At 54.9% G+C, this 14185-nt stretch overlaps 1 protein-coding gene across 2 annotated transcripts in view; it reads right to left on the reverse strand.

The window, feature by feature from the left end:
* The window catches only part of Stk32b (serine/threonine kinase 32B), a 284998-nt gene that overhangs the window by 194094 nt on the left and 76719 nt on the right, over positions 1 to 14185 (reverse strand). For both annotated transcript variants that reach the window (XM_077110167.1, XM_077110166.1), the window contains exon 2: positions 6063 to 6118. In XM_077110167.1, the coding sequence (XP_076966282.1) occupies positions 6063 to 6118 (56 nt within the window). The remainder of the gene's footprint in view (positions 1 to 6062; positions 6119 to 14185) is intronic.

A 14185-nucleotide genomic window follows, 5' to 3' on the forward strand; every position in this document is an offset into this window, starting at 1 on the left:
CTTTAGCAGACTGTGAAATAAATTGTGGATGCTTATATAATTTCTAGAGCAGTAGTTCAAAAAAATAATAAGGAGAAGAACAGTCATACAATTAATAGAAAAATTGAAAGGGGTGGGGCTAGGGATGTGGCTCAAGTGCGCTCGCCTGGCATGCATGCGGCCTGGGTTCAATCCTCAGCACCACATACAAACAGGGATGTTGTGTCCCCCGAAAACTAAAAAATAAATACTAAAAAAATTCTCTCTCTCTCTCTCTCTCTCTCTCTCTCTCTCTCTCTCTCTCCCTCTCCTCTCTCTTTAAAAAAAAATTGAAAGGGGCTCCAAATATTCAATTAAATCAAATCTCTCTCCCTCTCTCTCTCTCACACACACAAAAAAAAAAAAAAGAAAAGAAAAGAAAAAAGAAAGGAGAAGCAGAAGGACAAAAAATAGAGGAGTAGCAAGAAAACAAATAAAACTATGATAAATCTAAAGTAAACTATACTAATCATAACACTAACTGTGAATTAACTAAACAATTTAATTAAAAGGCAGAGCTTTTCAGATGAAACTTTTTAAAAGAAAGACCTAACTACATGTTGTCTTCAAAATATTTATGTTAAATATAAAGAAAAAAGTGAAAATAAAGGCAAAACAATGACATGTGAACAGCAAGTGTAAGTAGGTTAGAATGGCAATATTAACCTTAGAACAAATATGCTTCAAAATAAAGAGTATAAGCACATAGAAATTATCTCCTTCTCCTTCTTCTTCTTCTTCTTCTTATTATTATTTCATAGTGATAATAGAATCAATCCATCATGAGGACATAACAATCATCAATGTGTATGCATCTAACAATGTTTTATATCTCAAAGTAAAGAACCAAATTTTGACAGAGTTAAAGCAAGAAGAACAACTTTGCCCTCATAACTGGAAATTGCACATGACTATCTCAAAAACTGATAAACAGTTAGAGCCCCCAAATCATCTGGGTAGAGTTTTCTTTCTGATAAGTGTTTTGACAACAAAATTAATTTCTTATTCTTTGTCCCATCAAGGACATGGAAGATCTGAATAACATAATTGAGCACCTTGGCTTCATGGGTATTTATTGAATCACACACAGAACTGCTTTGAAATGCACATTTTATCAAGTGTGTTCACTAAGATCATAAAATGAGTCTTGATTAATGTAAATGAAATAAAAGTATATAGCATGTTCTTAGAACACAATAAAATAAGTTCAGGGCTGGGGTTGTAGCTCACTGGTAGAGCACTTGCCTAGCATGTATGTGTGAGGCACTGGTTTTGATCCTCAGCACCATGTAAAAATAAATAATAAAATAAAGGTATTGTGCTCCTCTACAACTTAAAAAAAATTTAAAAAAAACAAATTAGAATCAATAACAATAAGAAGTTTAGGAGAAAGCAAAGATTTAGAAATTGAACAACATATACCTAAATAATCATGGGTCAAAGAAGAAATCACAAGTTGAATTAGAAAATACTATGAACTAAAAAAATAACCAAAATACAATATTTCAGTTTTTATAGAATGTAGCTAAAGGAGTACTTAGAGAGAAATTTATAGCTTAAAATCTTTATGCTATACAAGAGAAATATCTAAAGTCAATGATAAACCTTGAAAAGTTTTCACCTTGAAATGCTAAATGATCAAGAAAATCAGAGAAAGAAGATAAATTGGTTATATCAGAAATAAATGAGAACTTACCAATACAGATGTCACAAAATTAAAGGGATTATATTGGATATTTTAAAATTAAGAATGTCATGAATTATTCTATGTGCCAAATTTGCCAATCTAGAGAAAATTTTTTAATTCCTTGAAAAAAAAACAATTTATCAAAATTCATATAAGGGGGAAAAAACAGAAAATGTGAGACATATGTTTATAAGGTTGATTTGTAGTCAGAAGCCTAAACTAAACCTAAAGCTAAAGCCATAAACCTTTTGGAAAATAAACTTGAAAAACTTCATGACTTGAGTATGCTTTCTTAGCCAAATTTTCTTATGCAGGTTACATAAAGCAATGACCCTAAAAGGAAAACGTATCAAGAGATTAAACCTCACCAAAATTCAGAACTTCCATGCATTAAAACATACCAAAGAAAGTTACAGCAAACCAGTCTTCTGAAAATAGTTTCATATCTGACAAAGGACTAGCACCTGAATATCTATTCCACAATTCAATAATAAAAAGACAAACCACCCATTTAAAAAAAGTGGCAAAATGTTTTGAACAGATTCTTCAGAAAAGATATATAACTGGTCTTAACTTAGCACATGAAATGATGCTCATCATCATTAGTCATCAGGGAAAATGCAGGTCCAAACCACAGTGAGTTGCTACAAGACAGCATCAGAATAGCTCAGATTGAAGATGCTGGCCAAGATGTGGAACAAATGGAACTTTTAGTGGGAGAAAAAAGTGGCTCAAACATATTGGAAAAAATTTTGATAGTTTGGTATAAAACTAAAGACATACTTACTCTATGATCTAGAAATTCCAATCCTAGATTACCTTAGAGAAAGAAATCATGTCCACAAAAAGCCTTCTACACAAAGTTTCTTAGCAATTTTATGCAAAAAAAAAAAAAAAAGAAGTTACCACTAGGGAAAGTCCTGCAGCATATCATGTTGAAAATAGGTGAATGAGTGGGTTCATGGGTGGATGGGTGAGTAGATGGATGGGTGGACTGGTGGGTGGGTGGACGAGTGGATGGAGGGGTGGATGGGTGGATGGTTGGGTGGATAGGTGAGTGAATGGATGACTGAGTGGATGGTTGGATGGATGGGTGGAAGGTGGGTGGGTAGGTGGATGGATGAATGGATGAATGAGGAGGTGGGTGGGTGGATGAGTAACTGAATAAATGAGAGAATAAATAAATGAACTTATTTTGACTTTTTTTAAAATTAACTCCATACAAACTTCTAGTAACAAGTTAAAATACAGTCTTAGAAAAAAAGCAGTGGCAAGTGTACTGTTAAGCCCAGAGCTTTCTGATTTCCAAAAAGGATGAATGTCATGAAAGACCGTGAGCCCTGCTGGACCTTGTCTTGCCTCACCACTTATCAACAGTGACAGGTGTCAAGCGTGGTGAGATATTTTAGGAATTAAATGTACACAACAGCACTTCCTGTCCCAGTGCCATATTTGTGTACTAAAATTTCCTCTCCAAGCCAGAACTCTCATGCCACAGACTTCAGAAAAAGCACAGGCAGTTAAAGTCTCCACTTCCCCGCCCCCCGATCCGCTGGGGAGCTTCAAGGAATGACCGAGGTGCCCACTTCTTAGGCGCGGCAACCGTCCAAGCTGGGCTCCACCCAGGCTCCCACAACACCTGCGCCCCTTCTGCCTGGGATTGACGTACTTGACCTTGATGTGCAGACGGCACAGTGCCGGCGACTTCTCCAAGGGGAGCCTGCTTCCCAGAGGTGCTGTGCAAGGGGGGCCACTCCTCATGGACAGACCCCTCAGCCAGTCCCTCTGACACCCCTCTCGAGTGCAGGCAGCCCTACAGGGGTGGGGAAAGCGTGGTGACAGGGACCGAGAGCTTGTAACTGGCACCCCCACCCCAACTGTGGGGGCTGGAGTGAGTGTCCAGAGGGCAAGTTACTTCTTTGGAAGGACCCCAATGGAGGAAGAGGCCAGCATGGGCTATGGGGGTCAGGGACACAAGGAGCACCTTTGGAGGAAAGCTGTGGGTGTACCCAGGCCACCTTCAGGAGGGTGGCAGCCAGCACTGGGCCCTGGAAACCTGAAGGTTCTAGTCCTGGCCTTTCCTGCCACATCCTTAGACTTAGGAAGTGCAGGCAAGAAGGATGGGGGAGACCCCGAGTCCAGGTCCTGGTTCCAGCCAGGGAGGAGGCAGGGCATGCTGGGGGCCAGTGCGAGGGCCAGGCAGAGGACAGCAGGCTGGGGGTGGGTGACTCAGGGAGGTAGCAGAGGTTAAGGGATGTGTCTGAACAGTGCAAAGCCTGCCTACAGGGTCACTGCGGCTCCTCTTGTGGGAACCTCCATAGCTCCTAACCCCATGGCCCAGGCCTGCAGGGCTGGTCACCCTTAAGTGGAGGCCGGGAGGCTGGGTGGGCTCCACAGCAAAGCAGGCTCACTGGGGTTCTCCAGTGCTCCCCAAGTGGCACATATCCTGTCTGAGACCCATTCCCAGGGACTCCAGCTGGGTGCAGAGAGCTCCCAGGACTGCTCAGACCGTTCCCCAAGCCACGGCCTCTCCTGGTGGCTGCCCCCCAGGCCCTCCCTCACCACCTGGCCAGAGCCTGTGGGTGCTCTCATTCTCTTGCCTTCTCACCAGGCCTCAGTCGGGGATCTTCAGAGGACAGCCCTAAGGTGTGTCTGCAGGTAGACACAGACAGACAGGTTCATTCCAAGGAACTGACGCAGGTAAGCGTGGTGGCTAGCAAGTGTGACCTGACTTTGGCAGGGCAACCGGCAGGCTGGACACGCAGAGGAGGGCCGATGCCAGCGCAAGGCCACCAGGAGGCAGAGTGCTTGTACCCCACAGAGCTTGGTCTCCTGGGAGCGCGACTGGTTGGATGAAGTCCACCCACCTCGGGGAGGGCCGTTTGCTTCGCTCAAAAGTCTCCTTGTTGAAATGCCAATCTCACCTTTGAAAAGAGGACCTTCACAGTGCCATACAGATCAGCGCTGGACTGAACACTGTCTCCCACACAAAACCACCCGTCACACACCACATTGTAACTGACCCATTTCCACGCTGCTCTCTGAACAGGACTCCTGCCCTCAAGATGCCCCGTGTTCTGTAAGGATGGCAAGGTCTAACGCAGCTCAGGGCCCCGGTCAGCAGCCTGGAGGCTGTCTGTAAGTTAGCAAGTGCCCCATCCCACTGGGCAACATAAACAGCCAGCATTTTTATTTATTTACTCAGGGCCTCTCTAAGTGGCTAAGGCTGGTCCTGAACTTGTGATCGTCCTGCCTTGGCCTCCTGAGTAACCAGGACCACAGGCGTGTGCCACCAAGCCCAGCTTGGCCAACATTTGTAATGTGTGTATTGAGGACTCAGAAATGGGATTCTGGCAGGGCAGGACGCTCTTAGTACCACACTGTGCCTGCGGTTAAGACTGGACCATGTGACAGAGAGAGTCTGGAGTTTCAAAACTTGGCTCAACTCCAGAACGTTCTGCTAAGTGCATGACGCCTAAACACACCATTTCCAGAAAGGTGCTTGGGCCTGCTTGGGTTAGTACTGATCCATGACAGAGTCTAGAATGGCACCCGGCACAAGGTGTGCACTCCGCGACTAACCAACCAGTCCTGGGATGCGTTGGCAGAACGAGGAGATGAGGGAGGCAGGGATGGGGAGGCTGGTTGAGCTCTCCAATGTCTCGGCTGAACTCTCCACATTGTGAGTGGGCTGACCAAGGCATGGGGTTGTTGAAATAGCAGTCCTGGGTCCTCAAATGGACCTGGGTTCAAATCCCAGCCTTGACGCTGCTGGTGAGACCCTAGGTAAGCGGCCCTTCTTGCATGTAAAATGGAAATACTAATCACCGCTTAAAAGGACGAGAACACCTGGCCTTCAGTAGGTGCTTGAAGCAATGGTGCCCCAAGGGAATGGCTGAGTCAGCAGGACAGGCCAGGACTTGCTTGAGGGGCGCCTTCTGCTTTGTCAAAGCCCCTGCCCCCTTGTGACTGTCACAGTCTCTCACCCGAGACAGTCAAGGATCACCAACACAAACTTCCCAAACAACAGATGCCCCTGGAAAGAGCTGCCTTTGTGATAAGTCTGAGGAACTTCCCCGTTTCCCCCCTGAGGTCTGGAGGGCGACCTGACGTTATCAATCGTGAAATAATCACCTCCCTAATTCCCCGACGCAGGGGCAACTCGGCTTTCAAAGTAACATCGCACCAGATCCAAAGGAGACCTTTCAGACTTCCTTCCACGTTTCACATCTGTCAAGTTGAAACCTCTAGTGCCAGGCGAACACCAGGACGACCCGTGGGACCCAGGTGCGCTCAAGCCCAGGCTCTGGACAGCTGCGTCGGGTGGGTGGGTTGTTGAAATGCGCCAGATTCTTACCTTTCCAAAGCTCCCTTTACCAATGGCCCGCAGGATCTGAAAGTGGTCAAAGCTGACTGCAAAAGAGAAAGAAAAGAGGGACCAGTCAGGCTTCAAGACCTGTCCCCCCTCCAGGGCCTTGGCCTGTGCCCGCCCAAGGCTTCCTGAGGGGCTTCTGTTCCCACCACGCTCCCCTGCCACAGGGCCCTCCACCCTACGAGGGGCTCCCGAGCTACCGGCCCCTTCCGTTTTCTCCCCACACACTGTTGATACACAGTTGAGCTCGCACGCAGGATGGCCGTGTCTTGGGGGCCCAGGGAGGACAGAAAGTGCTGGCTATCTGGTTTTCAGACTCTTCTACACGCTGCTCCCTTCTCTGGGAAGACCTTTCCCCACCCGAGACCCCCAGGCCAGTGTCCCTGCAACAGGTGCCACCACTTCATGGCCCCTTCCTCTCTGTCTAACCCAGCACTGTGGCCACAGGCAGACGGACGCTGTCCACACCATCCTCCTGCAGTGCTCTGTCACGCACCTCCCCTCTGCCGTCACCCCCTGGATGGGCCCCACATTCTGCTTCTACACCGTCATTCCCCACCCTGCTCCGACTGGCCTCTACCTGTCCCCATGCCACAACAGGTGAGCAGTGACCCCCAGACCCCTGAGCTGTCCTCCTGGTACTGACCACTGCCCACTTGGCTTCCTTGGCAGTACACCCAGTGGTTGCCTTTGCGCCTGGCTTTGCCACATTTGACCTTATCTGCTGGGTATCAGATGCCTCCTCCGTCCACACTCTGTCCTCCTCCCTTCCTTTCCTCCTGGTGTCTGACCTTTAGGCTGTGTGGCCTGGTGCCTACGCCCCAGCTCCTCAGAGGCCGAGGCCCTCCAACCCAGCAGGGGAGCAGACCCAGGAGGGCGCAGGGCATCCCCGGCTGCTGCGTCCTCTCCTCATTCTGTCCTGTGCAGGTTGGGTCCACGTGGGCTCTTCCCAGTGCCCACATCTGTGCACCCAGAGAGCCCCTCTGGTCTAAGCCACCTTTGCCACTTGCACCAGGGCAGTGGCCTCTCAAGGTCCCTTCGGCCTCTGCCAGCTGGGTCACGTGAGCCTGGCAGAGCGCTGCTGCTCTGCTCACCCTCCCCGGCCTCCTCTCAGTGGAAAGAGCAGACTCCTGTCAGGGCTGCGGGGGCCCAGCTGCCCCTCCCCCTGCCTTCCCACCGCGCCCCACCCCCTGGGCTCCAGGCAGGGTCTCCTCCTCGCGGGAACCACCGCCCTGTGCCTGTGCCACACGCTCCCTCCTCTGCCTCCCAGGAAGGCTGCAGTCCCCCCAGGAGCCCGCGGGCCCTCAGGACACCCTCTCGCAGCACCACGGAGGGAGCCATGGCCCACGTATCGGATGAAGTCGACCTTCCCCGGGACCCCAAGCCCCGAGGTCAAAGGCCGTGCTTGTTTTATCACTGTCCCCAGGACCCAGCGCAGTGCTGGGAGCACAGTACTCAACACACATTCGTTAACTCAGGAAGCACTGACTCAGCTACCTCCGCCTGGTGCATGGTAAGAGTCTGGTGAATATTTCTGACTGAGACTGAATCGCAGCCAGTTTCCAATAACTAGGAGAGACCCGCTGCTCACAAAGATGAAGGGATGGACTGGTCAGCGCGGGAGGGAGGCAAGGTGTGGGGAAGGAGGGGAGCACAACCGGTTCCCCGTCTGCGAGGCCTGGGCCATGGAGGTCATCATGGTGAATGGTGTCTGTGCCAAGCCCGAGTCAGAGCCCAGCGAACGCCAGCCTGGGGCCCAGCACAGAGGCGGGTTAACGGTTAACCCAGAGGACCTTGCTGCTTTGACCTGGATTTGTTTACCTTCAGAATGATCTGCCAGAAGAAATTCCTCACCCTCACCTCCTACTCACTCACCAAGGGTCAGGGGAAAGGAAGGACGCAGAGCCCGGCCTGCAGCTCCTGGTGTGACCAGCAGCGGGCTAGCAGACCCACTTCCTTCCAGTGAGCCCCGGCTCCACAGGTGCACAGCCACCTCGCTAAGGACCTGCAAGCTGTGGTGTCTACCGTGACCCTCTGGAAGGCCAGCCCTCCCCGCCCCATCTGGGGACCCCTGTGGCCGCGACGTGCTGCCCCGGGGCTTGCCATCTTGGGAAGCTTCTCCTGCACCTGCAAACCATGTCCTCCTGGGAGTATCCCGGGGCTTTCCCAGCTGTCCAGCCAGACGGCTTAGGCCATGACCCACGTGGCCACGCTCGCTGTGTCCATGGACGAGCCACCCGACCCTGTGTGCCTCAGTCATCCTCCTGTAAAACAGGGACAAGGGCTTCTGCCTTCACAGAGTGCTCAGGACAGGCCATGGGGATGAGAAACATGGCTCCCTCTACTCTGGTGTCCTGGGGTGTGCGGGGGGAAACACATGTGGCCTCCTGCTCCGTCAAGTGATGTGAGCTGCTGGCACTGAGCTGGTGAGGGTCTGCAGGGGTTCCCACACACCCCCGGCCCTGCCATGGCTCTGTCTGTCTCCATCCTGCAGAAGCCGGTCAGGGCCACCACGAGGAGCCGGCCGTGGGGTCCAGACTTGCCTCTGCAGGTGGGCGGGGCCAGCCACCTCCAGCTTCCATGCAAGGTGTAAGGGAGCCCTGGCTGCTGCCCTCCTGCTCTGTCCCCAACCCAGCCCTGAGCCTCCTAGATGTGACACTGGGGTCTCCACCCACCTCCTCTTCCGTCTTGTCTAGGAACAGGCAGGTGTTGGGAGTTAGCAAGAGAACCGTTAAAGGCCAAAGCCGCTATTATTTAATACGCAGCAGTGGATGGGTCATGTGGGAAGGGTCCCCACCCATCCACGCGGGTTCCTGGGGGGACTCTGACCAACAGGGGAAAGGTTCTGGATTGACGCTCATTTGCTTGTTTAGCTACGTTAGTGTAAATGACTTCGCGCATGTGGCTGAAAGTGACATCTCCTGGTACCTGGCATGCTGATACGCGCACCACAGGCCTAGAGCACACAGGGAACTAGTGAAAGCCACCTGGTGGGTGACGGTTGGGAGAGCCAGAGGCCAGGCCTAGAAATCTCACCATCATGTAGGGCGTTGGCTTAGACTGGGAGGGGACGGCCAGAGAGTGGTCAGTCACTCTCTAGTGACCCTCTGCCTTGTTCTGCCTAGAACCTTCTAGGTCAGCCCGGAGGTCCTGCATCCCTGGAACCCCTGGTCTGGGGAAGGGGCAGCTGGTCACTACTAACTGTGGCACCTGACGCTGCTGCAGCCCTGCAGGTCAGGGGGTGACGGGGACGCTGAGGTGCGTTCTGGAACAGAGCCCTCTGCACCTCCAGACGTGTGTGGTCACCAAGTGTGACTCCCTAAGTGTGCCCCTAAGTGTGCCCCCAGTGGAAACGGGCAGAGCCGAGGTTGCCAGTGGCCTCACCCCACCCGTGGGAACCGTCACAGCTGCCCTGAGAGCCGCCCTGGGCACTGTGAAGGGGCACCTGGGCCCTGACTGTTCACCAAATGCCGGGCCCTCTGCTCGGCCAGGCTGACCGGCCTTTCCTCTGGACCCCCAGCTCTGTCTGGCATCCGAGAGGCCAGCCCCAGCAACGGGACGTAACCCAGGAACCCAGTGGGACCCCCTCGTGAGGACAGGTGGGTGGGCCCCAGGTCCCTAGCTTCTGGGGAGGGGCCAGAGAATTTGCATTTCCAGCCCAGGTCCAAGGCAGTGCTGAGGGGCCACACTGTGAGAACCACTGAGTAGTGAACCTGGACACTGTGTTCCCCACATTACAGCCACTTCCACAGCCAACAGTAACCTAGTAGCTGGGCCTCATCGGTGACAGCTAAGCAGAGCACTGTTGGAGATATTCTAGGAAGCATTTTTTTCTGATGAGAGAACAGATACACCTGAGTGGCCCTTTAACCTTCCCACTTTTCCTGCCCTGAATGTGACTGCCGTGTCAGTTCCATCCTGAGCCCTCTGGAGCTGCAGCAGCCATCTTGTGACTGAGAAGCAACAAACACAGAGGCAGAGCAGTCACTCCTTGTGGTGAGCCTCTGTGCCAGGCCTGCAGCTCCTGACCTCTGCATGCACTAGATAAGAAAAAGACAACCTTCCTATTCAATGAGTCAGGTGAGCCATTGCCAGAAGCATTTCTTCCTGACTCTCAAGCCCTGGCACATAGAAAGGGCTTTGTAAATGCTACTTTACTGTGGAATTTACAGCTCCTTTGTGATTTTACTTAAGGCAAAAGAACAGGAGTTGTTTGGGGCATGAGTACAGGGCCAGGTGCCTGGATTCGAATCACCAGCTGGGTGACCTTGGGGAGGTTGCTTAATCTCTCTGGGCCTCCGCTTCCCCTTAATGATGTACTCATTTTTAGACAGGAAACACCCCCTGGTGTGGCTGCTGTGAAAGGTCAACAGGTCGGCACAAGCAAGGTGTGCGGGGCCTGAGCCAGTGGCTGCAGGCAGTCGCCCTCCTGTCAGGCCATGCTGAGTGGCTCCCCCTCACCTCCCCCCACTGATGAAACACTGGCCTGATGACGTCACAGGAAGGACCAGGTGAGGACAGGGAGGCCCACTAGGGCCAGCTGCCACTGCTGTGAGCGTGGCCTGGCTGAACCCAGGCGCAGGCCGAGGCCTCCCCACCACCTCCTCCAGGCCTGCGCGTCCCGAGGAGCGTCCCTGCTCTCCGGAGCTGATCTGGGAGGCTCTGGTGGCCAGCCACCCCAGCAGCGTCCTGGGCACCGCCCGGGGAAGCCAGCACGTCCCTCCTGTCCTGGAGGCGGGAGCCCTGAGATCCGCTGGCCGGGCTGGTGCCACCAAGTGGCTTTCCCAGGTGGCCGCCCGGCTTGCTGGGTGGGGTGACGTGTGTGAGGTGACCGCCAACCACGCCACTGTTTTCTGCCTGATCCTCTAGGCCTTTGGGCTCGGGTGGCCACCTGGAGTGGGGGAGGCAGGAGGCACGGGGTGGAGAGCAGTGGCCGTGTCCCCTGGGCTGGTTACACCTCGCCTGCCCCAGGTCAGCACGGACCCGAGGAAGTAAATGAACCTCCTGAGCCTCAGTTTTCCTGTCTGTAAAGCGGGGCTCGTGGCACCTGCTTCTCCCAGGCAGGATGGGGGCCTCGGACAATGGCTTAGCCAAAGGCCGACTCAGCAGAGCCGCCTGAGGAGCGTCCACCAGAGCTGGCCAGCTGCAGACCCTCGACCCGTTCACCAGCGTGGCAGAGTCTCAGCTCCCTTCTCTGTCCATGCTGACTCCCAGGCGCCGGCAGGTTCAGTGGTCAGCTGAGACGGTCACCAGCCCTGCACTGAGAGGCAGGGGCAGGGCCTGGGGAGGAGTCCACTGCTACAGAACATGGTGAGGTCCCCCAGAAGCGGGAGACCCGGCATCAGTCACCCACTCAAGACGTGCTGCGGGGTGAGGGGACAGTTTTCTGTGGAGGGCACGTGCTGGGGGAAGCGATGGCTGAGGCTGCGCTGTGTACCAGGCCGGTCCCAGGTACCCGGAGCTGGCAGTGAGCTCCACACACCAAGTCCTGCGTCCAGAGAGCTGGCCTTCTGGTGCAAGGGACGTTAAGTAGGACTCGACGGTGGGAAGTCCTGGTGCAGCGCTTCCCAGTGCTGCTGGGACAAAAGACGAACCTGCTGGCTTCGTAGAACGGTCCTCACTGTGGGCAGGGCTACTTCTCCTGGAGGCCCTGGAAGGGAGGCTGCCCCTGGCCTTTTCCAGCCTTCAGAGGCCACTCTGGCCTCAGTGACCCCACATCACTCTGGCCTCTGCTCCTGGTGGCACCTCTCTGACCCTCCTGCCTCTCTGTCAAGGAACCTGCGATTGCGGTTAGGGCCTATCTGGACAGTCCAGGGTCATCTCCCCGTCTCAAGATGCTCACCTTAATGACCCCTGCAAAGTCCCTTAGGTCACGTAACACAGTGTACACTCAGTCCCATGGTCGCAGACAGGAGTGTCCTTGGGGGCAGGTGTTCCGCTGACCACCTCAGGTGAGGGGCAACTAGTCAGGAGTGCTCCTTCAGATAGGCGGTCAGAGCTGGCCCTCCTGAGGAGAGGACGGCGGAGCTAGTCATGAACACAGTGAGGACAGACGGGCAGCCACGGCGCAGGTGGCCCTGCAGGCAGAGAACAGCTCCCTTGTCCGGACCCGTGTGGCAGCAGGTGGCAAGGACGGCCATGGGACAGACTGGGACAGCAGGGGTGGAGGGCTGCCAGGAGCCAGGCTGCAAGGCCAGGGCTCTGGGGGGTCTTCCAAACACGCTGAGGAGTGCTAGAGGGTCCCGAGGAGGGGAGAGGGGTGCCCGCTGCATGTCTAAGTGTTGGGGAACATCCAGACCTCAGGGAGATGGAGATGCCACGTGGACGGCAGGAACTCAGGACGTGGGACCCTGGCACCTGATTACAGCCTGAGAGCGCCAGGAGACCAGAGGGCAGGAGGGCAGGAGGGCAGGAGGGCAGGAGGGCAGGAGGGCAGGAGGATAGGAGGGCAGGAGGGCAGGAGGGCAGGAGGGCAGGAGGGCAGGAGGATAGGAGGGCAGGAGGGCAGGAGGGCAGGAGGGCAGGAGGGCAGGGCCGGGGCAGGAGGATAGGAGGGCAGGAGGGCAGGAGGGCAGGAGGGCAGGGCCGGGGCAGGAGGGCAGGAGGGCAGGAGGGCAGGAGGGCAGGAGGGCAGGGCCAGGGCCGGGACGGGAGGGCAGGAGGGCAGGAGGATAGGAGGGCAGGAGGGCAGGAGGGCAGGAGGATAGGAGGGCAGGAGGGCAGGAGGGCAGGAGGGCAGGAGGGCAGGAGGGCAGGAAGGCAGGAGGGCAGGAGGGCAGGAGGGCAGGGCCAGGGCCGGGACGGGAGGGCAGGAGGGCAGGAGGATAGGAGGGCAGGAGGGCAGGGCCTGCGCAGCGTGGAGGCGGGCCCAGACTGGCCACCTGTGGGGCAGGGTAGGGCTTTTCATTATGGGATTCAGCCGGGGCTGCCCCAGCTTGCTGGGTGTCAGTGCTGTGTCCCTCCCAATGGGCATGGTGACAGGGCTTTGTCTCCAGGTCCCAGTGTCACCAATCAGGGGGACAGTACAGGGCAGCGTCGGGCATAGGGTCCAGGGGAGGGAGCTGCTCATCCTGTCAGGGCACTTGGGGACAAGCCCCTGCACAGGGTCTGGGGACAGGAGCGCTCCAGGTGGAACTTAAGGGAAAGCAAGACCCTGGGGGCTGGAGACGCAGGGTGCACAGGAGAGGGGTGAGCAGAGAGAGGGACGAGGCCTGACCACCAGATGGAGGCGAGTGAGGACCAGGCTCCATGCAGCCCGGAAGATGGTAGCTCCAGGGAGCCACTGTCCACGTGATCAGCTGCTCCATGCTCCTTGCTGACGGTTCTGCTGCCCGGGGACGGGGGTTGGAAAGGGTTACCCTGGACTGGCCATTAGACCACAGCAGTCCTCAGAGAGGGGTGACCTCACTGTGATCCACTGGCTCTGGGCACTGACCTGCCCACAGTCCAAGGTTAAGGGAACCTGTCCTGCCCTCCCAGGAGCCCAGTCGACCCCAGTGCCCTGGGCTCTGCAGTAGCGCCCCCCAGCGTGTGCACAACATCCAAGCTCCTCGCCCCCTGCCCTCTACAGTGGCACCCAGGCCTGCTCCTCCACCTCGCCTCTCTGCAGCCACAGAGCTGACCCTCTGCCCCTGCCAGGAGCACTGGCCCAGGGGCCCTGTCACAGCAGCCTCCCACCCTCAGGTCTCCCTGGAGGCAGCCAGGGGCCTCCCCACCCTTCCTGCAGATGCCTGCAGGGAACAAGCAGAAGGCACCCAAGTCACAAAATTCCCGCCAGAGTCCAGAAGGGTGGGGAGCAAAGAGCATAGCCAGGCCGGTTGACAGGCCCGGGGTGGCATCGAGTAGGAAAGAGGGGTCCCCTGTGGGCAGGCCGGGCAGAGCGGCTAGCTACCTGGAAAAACATGGAAGTCCAGTTAGTGTCTCTCCTCTCACCAGACTCCAGAATAAACCCCTAGAGGGTCAGAGTCAAATGTGACCATATCAAAACCACAGCCCACTGCCCTCCGTGGAGGACCTTCTGGTCTCTCCCCTTCCCTGTCACCACGGTTGAGGTGCGTGATTTTGACTCTCAGCAAGTCATCTACTTAGATCCAGGCCACAACCTCATG

The sequence above is a fragment of the Callospermophilus lateralis genome, chromosome 8 (genome assembly GCF_048772815.1).
Source record: "Callospermophilus lateralis isolate mCalLat2 chromosome 8, mCalLat2.hap1, whole genome shotgun sequence".
In the NCBI taxonomy this organism is placed as follows: Eukaryota; Metazoa; Chordata; class Mammalia; order Rodentia; family Sciuridae; genus Callospermophilus; species Callospermophilus lateralis.